At 45.7% G+C, this 13,322-nt stretch overlaps 1 protein-coding gene across 4 annotated transcripts in view; it reads right to left on the bottom strand.

The window, feature by feature from the left end:
- Positions 1-13,322, bottom strand: part of sash1a (SAM and SH3 domain containing 1a) — a 233,169-nt gene that overhangs the window by 132,710 nt on the left and 87,137 nt on the right. The window contains exon 1 of one of the 4 annotated variants that reach the window (XM_072504824.1): positions 6,442-7,142. The exons of the other annotated variants lie outside the window; for them this stretch is intronic. Coding sequence (XP_072360925.1) covers positions 6,442-6,540 — 99 coding nt within the window. The 5' untranslated portion in view covers positions 6,541-7,142. Of the gene's footprint in view, positions 1-6,441; positions 7,143-13,322 lie in introns of those variants that run through there. 4 annotated transcript variants of the gene reach the window in all.

Below are 13,322 nucleotides of genomic sequence, written 5' to 3'. Positions count from 1 at the left end.
GATTTCAGAGGGCATTTTAAGGGTCACCCACATTGCTGAGGGTCTGGCTTTACATGTCAGCCACACCAGGTGAGGGTGGCAGATTTCGGTGCCCAAAAGAGATGAGTGAACTAGATGGGTTTTTAAGACAATTGACAATGGGTTCAAGATTTTTATAAAATTCAAATTTCACCATTTGCCTTGGTTGGATTCAAACCCGCGACCCCAGATCCTTGATCTCTGGATTAGTGGACCAGTGACAATACCACTCCGCCACTCATCACTCAAGAAAGATTATTAATACACTGGAAGAGGCTCAGAGGAGGTTCTCTCAACAGATACTTGGGATGAAGGAGTTGTCTTATGAGGAAAGGTTGGACCTGCTGGGTCTGTATCCATTTGATTTCTGAAGATTGAGAGATGATCCGATTGAATCATACAAGATCCTAAGGGGACTTGTCAGGATGGATGCTGAAAGGACATTATCCTTGTAGTAGAGACTAGAATTAGGGGCCACAATTTAATAATAAGTGTCACCCATTATGGAAATGGGAAGAATTTTTCTCTCATAGGGTTGAGAATCTTTGGAACTCACTTCACCATGTCTGCAAATATTTTTAAGGTAGCGTTAGAGAGATTTTTGAGTAACAAAGGATTCACAGATGATCAACGGTAGGCTAAATTTGAGTTGTACCACAATCAGGGTGGTCATGATTTCATTAAATGGCACAGCAGGCTTCAGGGGACAACTAGCCTTATTCTGCTTCTGATTCAGATCTTTGCATGCTTGTAACTGACCATCAATAACATTGCATCAGATACCTGAACACAGGGTAACTATCAGTGAAATGAAAGTCGCCTTTGTCCATAGGTTGCTCTCCCCTTTTGAGAGACAGCTGAATGGTGGTGATTCAATAAGAGCATCACACATCAGGTGAGGGGCATGGCTGAGAAGGCAGCACCTTCATGGGTAAACTCAATTGGTACAGGATTCAAAGCGTTCCTGTTGGCGTTTCACTGCATCACAAACCAGCTATCCTGTCAACTGAGCTAATCGACCCCATTCTGGAACAGTGCATTAGATACCCGATATCACTGAAATGGACCATCAGTAACAGTGCATCAGATACCTGAACGCATTGTTACTGACCATCATGAACAGTGCATCAGAATCCTGAACACACTGTAACTGACCATCAGATACCTGAACACACTAACTGACCATCATGAAATGAAAATGAAAGGCGACAGAGAGGGGTGCGGGGAGCCCTGGTGGGGTCCCCTATCAGGAACAACCATAGGTTCGCCCCAGGAAGAATGGATGGAGGATTTCAGAGCTGGTACCAGTTGGGAATTAGGAAGGTGGGAGATTTATTCATAGATGGGACTTTTGGGAGCTTGGGAGCATTGGAGGAAAAGTATAAGTTACCCCGGGGAAATTTGTTGAGATATATGCAGGTGAGGGCGTTTACTAGACAACAGGTGAGGGAATTTCCGTTGCTCCCGACACAGGGGATACAGGACAGGGTGCTTTCAGGGGTGTGGGTCGGAGAGGGCAAGGTGTCAGAGATTTACAGAGAGATGAGGGAAGAGGGGGAGGAGTCGGTGGGAGAACTAAAGGGAAAGTGGGAAGAAGAATTAGGGGAGGAGATAGAAGAGGGTATGTGGGCTGATGCCCTAAGCAGGGTAAACTCCTCTTCCTCATGCGCCAGGCTTAGCCTGATTCAATTTAAGGTGCTACATAGAGCACACATAACGGGGGCAAGATTGAGCAGGTTCTTTGGAGTGGAGAACAGATGTGGGAGGTGTGGCGGGAGCCCGGCAAACCACGCACATATGTTTTGGGCGTGCTCGGCACTGGAAGGATATTGGAAGGGAGTGACGGGAGTGATCTCGCAGGTGGTGAATGCCCGGGTCAAACCAAACTGGGGGTTAGCTCTATTTGGAGTTGCGGAAGAGCCGGGAGTGCAGGAGACGAAAGAGGCCGATGTCGTGGCCTTTGCGTCCCTAGTAGCCCGGCGCAGGATCCTACTTATGTGGAAGGAGGCGAAACCCCCCCCGGACTGGAGGCCTGGGTAAACGATATGGCGGGGTTTATTAAACTGGAGCAGATAAAGTCTGCCCTGAGAGGATCGGCTCAAGGGTTCACCAGGCGGTGGCAGCCATTTCTCGACTACCTAAGGGAACGTTAGAGGGAAGACAGATGACCAGCAGCAGCAACCCAGGGGGAGGGGGGGGGGTTTAGTTTAGTATAGGTCAATAGATAATGGGGTTTTGTTACTTGTGTATTGTTAAAAATTTCTATATTGTTATCGTTCCGTTTGTTTTGTAAGAGGGAAATATGTTGTTTAGAAAAAAATTTCAATAAAATATATATATATATTTTTTAATGAAATGAAAATGAAAATCGCTTATTGTCACAAGTAGGCTTCAAGTGAAGTTACTGTGAAAAGCCCCTAGTCGCCACATTCCGGTGCCTGTCCGGGGAGGCTGGAGACACCTGACCATCAGTAACAGTACATCAGAGACCTGAACACACTGAAACTGACCACCAGTAACAGTGCATCAGACACCTGACCGTCAGTAACAGTACATCAGATAACTGAACATATTGTAACGGACCACCAGTAACAGATCAGACACTTGAATGCATTGTTACTGACCATCAGTAACAGGACATCAGATACCTGAACGCATTGTTACTGACCATCGGTAACAGTGCACCAGATAACTGAACACACTGTAACTGACCATCAGTAACAGAACATCAGATACCTGAACACACTAACTGACCATCAGTCACCTGACCATAAGTAACAGTACATCAGACACCTGACCATAAGTAACAGTACATCAGACACCTGAACACACTAACTGACCACCAGTAACAGTGCATCAGACACCTGACCATCAGTAACAGTGCATCAGGTAGCTGAACACACAACTGACCATCAGGAACACTGCATCAGATACCTGACCATCAGTAACAGTGCATCAGATAGCTGAACACGCCACAATTGACCATCAGGAACACTGCATCAGATACCTGACCACCAGTAACAAGGCAGCAGATACCTGAACACACTGTAACTGACCACCAGTAACAGTATAACAGATACCTGTACACACTAAGTGAGACATCAGTAACAGTACATCAGGTATCTGAATGTGGCAGGACGAGGAGACGCTGAGAGTTTGGGACATGTACACAGACGATTTTGGAGGAACTGATGGAGAGATTCCAGTTGCCCAAAGGGTACAAATTAAGGTATGTACAAATCAAAAATTTCCTCTGTAGAGAAACAACGACGTACCCATGGATGCCGGGACACTAAATGGTGGAGGAACTGTTGAATGCGGGCAACTTGTGGAAAGGGAATTGCGGAGACCTGTACGGACGGCTGTTGGAGGAGGCACACTCCCACTGGACGAAACGAGAGAAAAATGGGAAGAAGAACTAGGCATGGGGGTGTGGAGATCTGGATTGAAACACTAAACAGGGTGAACTCCACCTCCACATGTGCAGAGCTGAGCCTAAAGCAGCCAAAGTTTGTGGGGTGGGGTGGGGGGGGGGGGGGGGGAGAGAGAGAGAGAGAGAGAGAGAGAGAGAGAGGAACCAACAGGGGGGGGCCACTGGAAAAAGGCGGCATAGCTGCGGAGAATGGGCCTGAGGACAAGAGGGAGAAACTGGGACTGCACCGATATGCTTGGCAATATGGCCAGTGCCAACGCCAGGAGCCCATCCAGGGCAGAACGACTAGATAGGGTGCGCTGCCATGGGTGGGTGAGGGGTGGAAAGAGACAAGTAAATAGTGATAAGGTTCATTCTTTGAATATGTACATTTTCTCTTTCTGTTTTGTATGTCTCTGCTCGTTTCTCCGAGTGAGCTTTGTAAATATGCAAGCATTAACCTTTCAGTGATTGCTGGACTATGCATCATAAAAACGTGAAAATCAAAAATGATATTAAGATATCTGAACACACGGTAACTGACCATTCGTCAACTGACCACAGTACATCAGATATCTGAAGACACGGCAAGTTACCATCAGTAACAGTAAATCAGAATGCTGATCATGTTCAAATAAAACATTAGAGAAAGCATGTCTGTTATCTGATAGCCTTGAGCTAATCACAAGTAACAGTGCATGAGATATCAGAACACACTGTAAATGACCACTGGTGACAATGTATCAAATACCTGAACACGCTTAAATGAATGAAATGAAATGAAAATCGCTTATGGTCACGAGTAGGCTTCAATGAAGTTACTGTGAAAAGCCCCTAGTCGCCACATTCTGGCGCCTGTCGGGGAGGCTGGTATGGGAATTGAACTGTGCTGCTGGCCTGCCTTGGTCTGCTTTAAAAGCCAGCGATTTAGCCCAGTGAGCTAAACCAACCCCTGGTTTAAATGGACTGTCGGTAACAGTGCATCACATAGCTCAACATGAAATTACTGGCCATTGTTGAGTCCATCTGTTACCTGAAATGCCCGAGTGCATCAAATATTCAAACTGACCATTCCTAATAGTGTGTCAGATACCTGAACATTCTCAAACTGACCAAGTAGACACAGGTCTTTCCTCCTGTGGGGCATTCTAGACAAGAGGTCATAGGGTTAAGAGGTCACAAGTTTAAAACAGAGTTGAGGAGAAACTACTTCTTCCAAAGGATTGTGAATCTGTGGAATTCGCTGCCCCAGAGTGCGATTGATTCTGGGACAGTGAGTAAATTTGAGGAGTTAGTTGGGTTGAAGGGTTAGAGAGAATGGGAAGATGGTAGAGTTAAGGCCAGGATAAGATGAGCCATGATCGAATGGCGGAGCAGACTCAACAGGCCAAATGGCCTAATTCAGCCCCTGTATCTTATGTACTTGTGACCATTGCTAACAGTGTGTAAAATACCTGAACATTCTCAAACTGACCATTACTAACTGTGTCAGATGGCTGAACACACCTAAAATTGATTAGTAACCATGTCAAATATTGGTACAAATTTGAATTGAACACTGTTAATAAAGTGTCAGATACCTGAATATGAACAAACAAACCATTCATAACAATTGTTAAGATGCCTGAACAAACACAAACTGCCCTATAGTAACAGTACATCATGAAGCTGAAATAGCTCAAATCTAACAATGAAAGCATGTCTGTTATTTGAGCTAATCACAAGTAACAGCGCATGAGATATCAGAACACACTGTAAATGACCACTGGTGACAATGTATCAAATACCTGAACACGCTTAAATTGATCGTTGGGAACAGAGCATCAAATAGCTCAACATGAATAACTGACCATTGCTGTGTCCATCTGTTACCTGAAATGCCCGAGTGCATCAAATACTCAAACTGACCTTGGCTAACAGTGTGTCATATACCTGAACACTCTAAATCTGACCATTACTAACAGTGTGCAAGATACCTGAAGACTCTCAAACTGACCATTACTAAGTGTGTCACATACCTGAAGACTCTCAAACTGACCATTACTAACAGTGCATCAGACATCTGAACACTCTCAAACTGACCATTACTAAGTGTGATGTGGAGATGCCGGTGTTGGACTGGGGTTAGCACAGTAACACGTCTTACAACACCAGGTTAAAGTCCAACAGGTTTGTTTCGATGTCACTAGCTTTCGGAGCACAGCTCCTTCCTCAGGTGGCTGCTCACCTGATGAAGGAGCTGTGCTCCAAAAGCTAATGATTCGAAACAAACCTGTTGGACTTTAACCTGGTGTTGTAAGACTTATTACTAAGTTTGTCACCACCTGAACATTCTCAAACTGACCATTACTAACGGTGTGTCAGATGACTGAGCACACCTAAAATGACAGTTAGTAACCATGTGTCAAGTAGTGGTCCAAGTTTGAATTGAACATTGATAATAAAGTGTCAGATACCTCAACATGCACTAACTCCCCATTGGTAACATTTGGTTAGGTGCCTGAACACACACAAACTGACCTATTGTAACTGTGCAGAAGATATGTGTGATGCTCTTCAATCTATACGCCGGCATCTCCACTTCAATCTAACGGTCTTGAACGGAGACAAATACCTGAACAACCTTTAGCTGACCACAAATAACAACGCATCAGAAAGCTGGACATTGACTGTGAGCAACAGTTGTCAGGAGGGGAGGTAACCAATAACTGTTAGAAACAAGTCTGTCAGGTATCTGAGCACACACAAACTCACAGCAACAGTGTTCCCTAAAGCAGGCACTGTAAAGCAGATCATCAAACGAGCTAAAGTAATCAAATCAACGAAAAGAGCAAAGATGAAGACAAGTGAGGCTAGAAATATGCTTTGAAGTAAATTCTCGGGATTCGCTTGGAGAGTCCCTCAATAAAACCTGCTTTTCCTGACCGAATTTCCTCTGGTTTGTTTATTCCCCAGAAGGAAACCGCCGAACAATTGAACCTTCCTGAATGACACCCCCTCCCCCAACTCACCAACATCCCCATCATGTCCCTCCAGAGAGTGCAGAATGTGTCGGTCAGGCCAGCCGAGGGGGGCTGAAGCTCGGTGGGGGTATCTGGCTCTTCGTCCATCGTGCTGTTCCCTCCGATTGAAAGCAGGTTTGCGACCTCGAGATTGCCCCCGGGACACAACGCAAACACACGCTTGCAGCGGATCAAACTCCAGCCGTCACTCTGAAGCTCTTCGCCATTCTGTGCTCGGGCTATCAATCACTGCGGCAGACAACCGGCCTCGGGGCAGGCGGAGAAAGTGCCAGGCTCCGGTCAGTAAATCCCCACAGTCTGAGACAGTGATCCACTTCGCCCCCTCCCTCCTCAACACACACACACACACACACACACACAGCCTCCCCTCCACCCTCGGGCCACAAGTCCTGCTGGAGCAGGAATGGAAGCGAGTTGGCCACCAGCCTCTAGTTACTTTCTCCTGCTAACGATCCCTCTCCAGGGAAGTTTTCCACAGCAGAGTCCCCAACCTCCGACTGAAAACAAAGGCAAACTTTCGGCAGCTTTTGCCAGGGGCAATCAACCCGAGCCCACCCCAAGCAAGAGGGCACAGCTTTTCACGGTCAGGCTCTTGCAGCGTCCATACGTTCTTCAAGGGGGGGGGGGGGGACAAGAGACGGCCACTCCAGGGAATGTGGGCAGGAAAGGCTCTCCGAATGCGGCGCAGCTCTTCAGACACTCGCCTCCCCTCTCCACGGAGTGAACTCTTCCTGCTTCACATGACTGCTTTCCCTCCCTCCTCCCCTCCCACATCAGCACTTTTGCTACAAAAGCCACTCTGATGTCAGATGCTGCTGGAGAACAATCGCAGAGTGTGCGAAGTGCCGCATCTGTTTGGCCCAGCGTTAATGCAACACATTTTCGCAGCAGCAGCAGCAGCAACAACAACACAAAAGAAAGTTGCAGCCCTGGAGCCAGCCTCTGCAGTCGAGGCTGCGAACTTCAGCCTCAGGGAGGCTCACAACCCAACTTTGCTCAAATGTTCAATCTCCTTTGCATTTCGGAGTGGGCATGCACGAAAATTAAAATCAATGCAGAAAATTATGAGTTTTTGTTGTTAGTTTCTCCATATTTACTCTGGTTTGCACTGGCTGATAACCAGAGGATACAGATTAAAAATAATTGGAACAAGGAGGAGTGAGGGGGAGAATAAAATTGAGTGTTGTTTTTTTGGGGGGGCAGCACAAGTGGATAGCACCGTGGCTTCACAGCGTCAGGGTCCCAGGTTCGATTCCCCGCTGGGTCACTGTCTGTGCGGTCTGCATTTCTCCCCGTGTGCGCGTGGGAGTTTCCTCCGGGTGCTCCAGTTTACTCCCACAGTCCAAAGATGTGCAGGTTAGGTGTGTTAGCCATGATAAATTGCCCTTAGTGTCCCAAAAAAAGAGGTTAGGAGGGGTTATTGGGATAGAGTGGAAGTGAGGGCTTAAGTGGGTCGGTGCAGACTCGATGGGCCGAATGGCCTTCTGCACTGTATGTTTTATGTTCTTTGTTCTTACAGTGAAAATAATTATGATCTGGAATGCAGGCCTGAAAGCTAGGTTGGTGGAAGCAGGTGGAATAGCAACTTTCAAAAATAAATTTGTGTTCTGTGAACAGTGTTTTCGGTTTCTTTAAACATCTCGCCACCATCTCAACTTGAAACCTTTGCCGGGAAGTGACTTTGATTTATTTTGAGGGCTGACCAGATCCTTCCCCTATAGTTTCGGGAACTGACTCCTCTGATTCAGGCAGAATCCTTCGTTTGTACTTTGAGTAATGAAACGAAAACTGATGGCCCACTGTGAAGAGATGGAACCATTCTCGCTGTCTGTCTAGCAACATGTGTGGAGAGAGAAACCGAGTAAATGTTTTGCGTCCGTATGACTTCTTCAGAACTGGAGGAGTAGGAATGCGATGAGTTATATAATTCGAGGAGGGGGGTGGAGAAAGTGGAGCAGAAAAGGTCAGGCATAGGTCAGAGCTGACCTATTCTGCCCCACCTTCTCCAACCCCCTCTCCAATTATATAATCCATCACATTTCTATCCCTCTTCAACTGTGAAGAGTCATATGGATTTGAAACATTAATGCCATTTCTCTTCACAAATACTGCCAAATCTGCCGGATTTATATACCGGGTGACCTCCAGGCAGAGCAAAACAACTAGGCAGGCAGTGCAGGAATCTCCTGTGGCTATTCCCCTGCAAAGCATGATGTGCAGTTGCCGGCGTTGGACTGGGGTGAGCACAGTAAGAAGTCTTACAACACCAGGTTAAAGTCCAACAGGTTTGTTTCATACACTAGCTTTCGGAGCACTGCTCCTTCCTCAGGTGAATGAAGAGGTATGTTCCAGAAACATATATGTAGACAAATTCAAAGATGCCAGACAATGCTTAGAATGCGAGCATTTGCAGGTAATTAAGTCTTTACAGATCCAGAGATAGGGGTAACCCCAGGTTAAAGAGGTGTGAATTGTCTCAAGCCAGGACAGTTGGTAGGATTTTGCAAGCCCAGGCCAGATGGTGGGGGATGAATGTAATGCGACATGAATCCCAGGTCCCGGTTGAGGCCGCACTCATGTGTGCAGAACTTGGCTATCAGTTTCTGCTCGGCGATTCTGCGTTGTCGCGCGTCCTGAAGGCCGTCTTGGAGAACGTTTACCCGGAGATCAGAGGCTGAATGCCCTTGACTGCTGAAGTGTTCCCTGACTGGAAGGGAACATTCCTGCCTGGTGATTGTCGCGCGATGTCCGTTCATTCGTTGTCGCAGCGTCTGCATGGTCTCGCCAATGTACCACGCCATGGCAATCTCTGCAAGACGTGCCAGATCATCGACATGGATACCACTATTACACGTGAGAACACCTCCCACCAGGTATGTGGTACATACTCGTGCGACTCGGCCAACATTGTCTACCTCATACGCTGCAGGAAAGGATGTCCCGAAGCCGACCCCTATCTCTGGATCTGTAAAGACTTAATTATTTGCAAATGCTCGCATTCTAAGCATTGTCTTGCATCTTTGAATTTGTCTATATGTATGTTTCTGGAACATACCTCTTCATTCACCTGAGGAAGGAGCAGTCCTGCAAAACAGATATACTGCTTTGGATACTCATTAAATTTACAGTGCAGAAGGAGGCCATTAGGCCCATTGAGTCTGCACCGATCCTTTGAAAGAGCACCCCAATTAAGTGCACACCACCACCCTACCTCTGTAACCCAACCTAATCTTTATTGACACCAAGGGCAATTTATTGTGGCCAATCCACCTAACCTGCACATCTTTGGACTGTGGGAGGAAACAGGAGCACCCGGAGGAAACCCACGCAGACACGGGGAGAATGTGCAGACTCCGCACAGACAGTGACCCAAGCCGGGAATCAAACCAGAGACCCCGGTGGTGCAGTGGTTAACACTGGTGCCTCATGGCGATGAGGTCCCAAGTTCGATCCTGGCTCTGGGTCATTGTCCGTGTGGAGTTTGCACATTCTCCCCGTGTTTGCATGGGTTTCGCTGCCACAACCCAAAGATGTGCAGGCTAGGTGGATTGGCCACGCTAAATTGCCCCTTAATTGGAAAAAATGAATTGGGTACTAAATTTTTTTAAAAGGATGTCTCAGAGCAGCTACAGGACATTCTGAAGGGGAGGATGAACAGCCAATGGTCATGGTACACATTGGTACAAGTGACATAGGTAAAAAGAGGGATCAGGATCTAAAAGCAGAATATAGGGAGTTAGGAAGCAAGTTGAAAAGCAGGACTTCAAAGATAGTGATCACAAGATTACTACCAGTGCCACATGCCAATAAGAATAGAACTAGCAGGATATATCAGATGAATACGTAGCTGAAGAGATAGTAGGAGAGGGAGGGTTTCAGATTCCTGGGGCATTGGGACTGGTTCTGGGGATGTGGGATCAGTACAAACTGGATGGGTTGCACCTGGGCAGGACCGGAACTGATGTCTGGGGGGGGGGGGGGGGGGGGGGGGTTATTTGCTGGAGTGGTTGGGGAGGGGTTTCAACTGAAATGGCAGGGGAATGGGAACCTATACAAGTACAAGGAAGCATAAATCAAGGACAAGAACAAAAGACAGTAGAGAGAATTAGAAAAGTAATAGGCAGAGAAATCAAGGGCCAAAATCAAATGGGGCTTCAGTGAAAAATAATGGGAATGTGGCAAGTAATGTTAAAATGACAAGCCTTAAGGCTTTGTGCCTTGGCTTAAATGTGGAGCATTCACAATAAAATGGATGAATTAATCGCACCATATATGTAAATGGCTATGATATAGTCGGGATACAGAGACATGACTGCAGGGTGACCAGGGATGGAAACTGAACATCCATAGGGGCATTTAGGAAAGACAGATAAAAAGGAAAAGTTGATGGAGTTGCATTGCTGTTTAAAGAGGAAATTAACACAGTAGTGAGGAAGGAGTTTAGCTCCAACGATGTGAAATCTCTATGGGAAGAGCTGAGAAACACGAAGGGGCAAAAAACATTAGTGGGGGTTGCATATAGACCCCCAAGTTGTAGTGCTGATGTTGGGAATGACATTAAACAGGAAATTAGAGCTGCATGCTGTAATATGTCCATGGAGCAGAAATCCCTTCACCAGAATCCCTGTTATTAACAAAACCAGCAACAGTCCAACCAAGTGCATTCAGCTTGCTGTCTACACTGGGAGTGCAGAGGATCTGACACTCCCTGTAAGGAGTTCCCTGATTGGCCCACTAATCTGGGAACTCTTATTCCAATTGGCCAATCTCAAAGGCCTGGTCTAAGTCATCACACCTGCGATAAAAGAACATGTATAATTATGGGTGACTTTAATCTGCATATAGATTGTGCAAATCAAGTGAGTAAAGCTACAGTGGAGATATTCCTTGAGTGTACACGGGATGATTTTCTAGACCAATACATTAAGGAACCAATAGGCCATCCTAGATTGGGTATTATAATACGAGGAAGGAATATAATGGATTGGAAAATGGTACTTAAAGGGATGACAGAGGATTAGCAATGTCAAATATTCAAAGAGCTCATAGGTGATCTGCAACAATTTCTGTCTGGTGCAAAGGTAAAATGGGAAAGTGGTCAAACCATGGCTTACTAGGAAAATTACAGATAGTATTAGATCCAAGGAAGAGGCATACAAATTGGCCAGGAAAAACAACAAACCCAAGGATTGGGAGCAGTTTAGAATTCAGCAAAGGGGGACCAAGGGATTGATTAAGAAGGGGAAAATAGAGTTTGCGTGTCAGCTTGCAAGGAACATAAAAAGGTGACAAAAAGTTTCTATAGCTATGTGAAGAGAAAATGATTGGTCAAAACAAATTGTTCCCCAACAGTCAGAAACAGGGGAATTCATAATGCGTAACAATGAAATGGCTGACCAACTAAATACATTTGTTCTGTCTTCACAAAGGAGGACACAAATAACATACCAGAAATATCAGGGAACACAGGTTTTAGTGAGAGGGAGGAACTGAAGGAAATCTGTATTAGTAGGGAAATGGTGTTGTGGAAACTAATGGGATTGAAGGCTGATAAATCTGCAGGGCCTGATAATCTATGTTACTTAAAGAAGAGGCCCTGGAAATAGTGAATGCATTGGTGGTCATCTTCCAAGATTCTATAGACTCTGGAACAGTTCCTACGGTTTGGACGATAGCAAATATATCCCACTATTCAAAAAGGGAGATAGAGAGAAAACAGGGAACTATAGACCAGTCAACCTGTCGTTGGTAGTGAGGAAAATGCTCGAGTCCATTACAAAAGATTTAATGGCAGAGCGCTTGGAAAACAGTGGCAGGTGTGGACAGAGTCAGCATGAATTTACAAAAGGAAAATGCTTGACAAATCTACTGGAATTATTCAAGGATGTAACTAGTAGAGTTGATGAAAGGTAGCCAGTGGATGTGGTTTATTTGGACTTTTGGAAGGCTTTTGACTAAGTCCCATATAAGAGATTAGCAGGTAAATCTAAAGTTCATGGGATTGGGGTAGTGTATTGAAAAGGAGAGAAAACTGGTTGGCAGACAGGAAACAAAGAATAGAAATAAACTGGTCTTTTTCCGAATGACAGGCAGTAACTAGTGGGATAGCGCAGCGATCAGTGCTAGGATCCCAGTTATTCACAATATATATTAATGATTTAGATGAGGGAATTAAATGTAATATCTCCAAATTTGCAGATGGCACAAAGCTGGGTGGGAGGGTGAGCTGTGAGGAAGATGCAAAGAAGGTTTGGTGTGATTTGGACAAGCTGAGTGGGCAAAAGCATGGCAGATGCAGTATAGTGTGGATTTAGGGGCTGGTTAGCACAGAGCTAAATTGCTGGCTTTGAAAGCAGACCAAGGCAGGCCAGCAGCATGGTTCAATTCCCGTAACAGCCTCCCCGAACAGGTGCCGGAATGTGGCGACTAGGGGCTTTTCACAGTAACTTCATTTGAAGCCTACTTGTGACAATAAGCGATTTTCATTTCATTTCATTTCATAAATGTGGTATTTGTTTGATAGCAAAAATGCAAAGGCAAATTATTGTCTGAATGGCTATAAATTGAGAGAGGGGAATGTGCAATGAGACCTAGGTGTCCTTGTATACAGTTGCTGAAAGTAAGCATGCAGGCATTAAAGGCGGCAAAGGGTATGTTGGCCTTCATAGCAAAAGGATTCGACTACAGGAGTAGGATGTCTTGTTGCAATTATATAGGCCATGTGAGACGACATCTGGAATACTGTGTGTAGTTTGGTCTCCTTATCTGAGGAATGATGTTCTTGCTATAGGGGAAGTGCAGCGAAGGTTTATCAGACTAATTCCTGGGATGGTGGGACTGATGTATGAGGAGAGATTGTGTTGGTTAGG

Source organism: Scyliorhinus torazame, chromosome 1 (genome assembly GCF_047496885.1).
Source record: "Scyliorhinus torazame isolate Kashiwa2021f chromosome 1, sScyTor2.1, whole genome shotgun sequence".
NCBI lineage: Eukaryota > Metazoa > Chordata > Chondrichthyes > Carcharhiniformes > Scyliorhinidae > Scyliorhinus > Scyliorhinus torazame.
The sequence above is the reverse complement of the archived record's forward strand: the minus strand, read 5'-3'. Positions and strand labels throughout refer to the sequence as shown.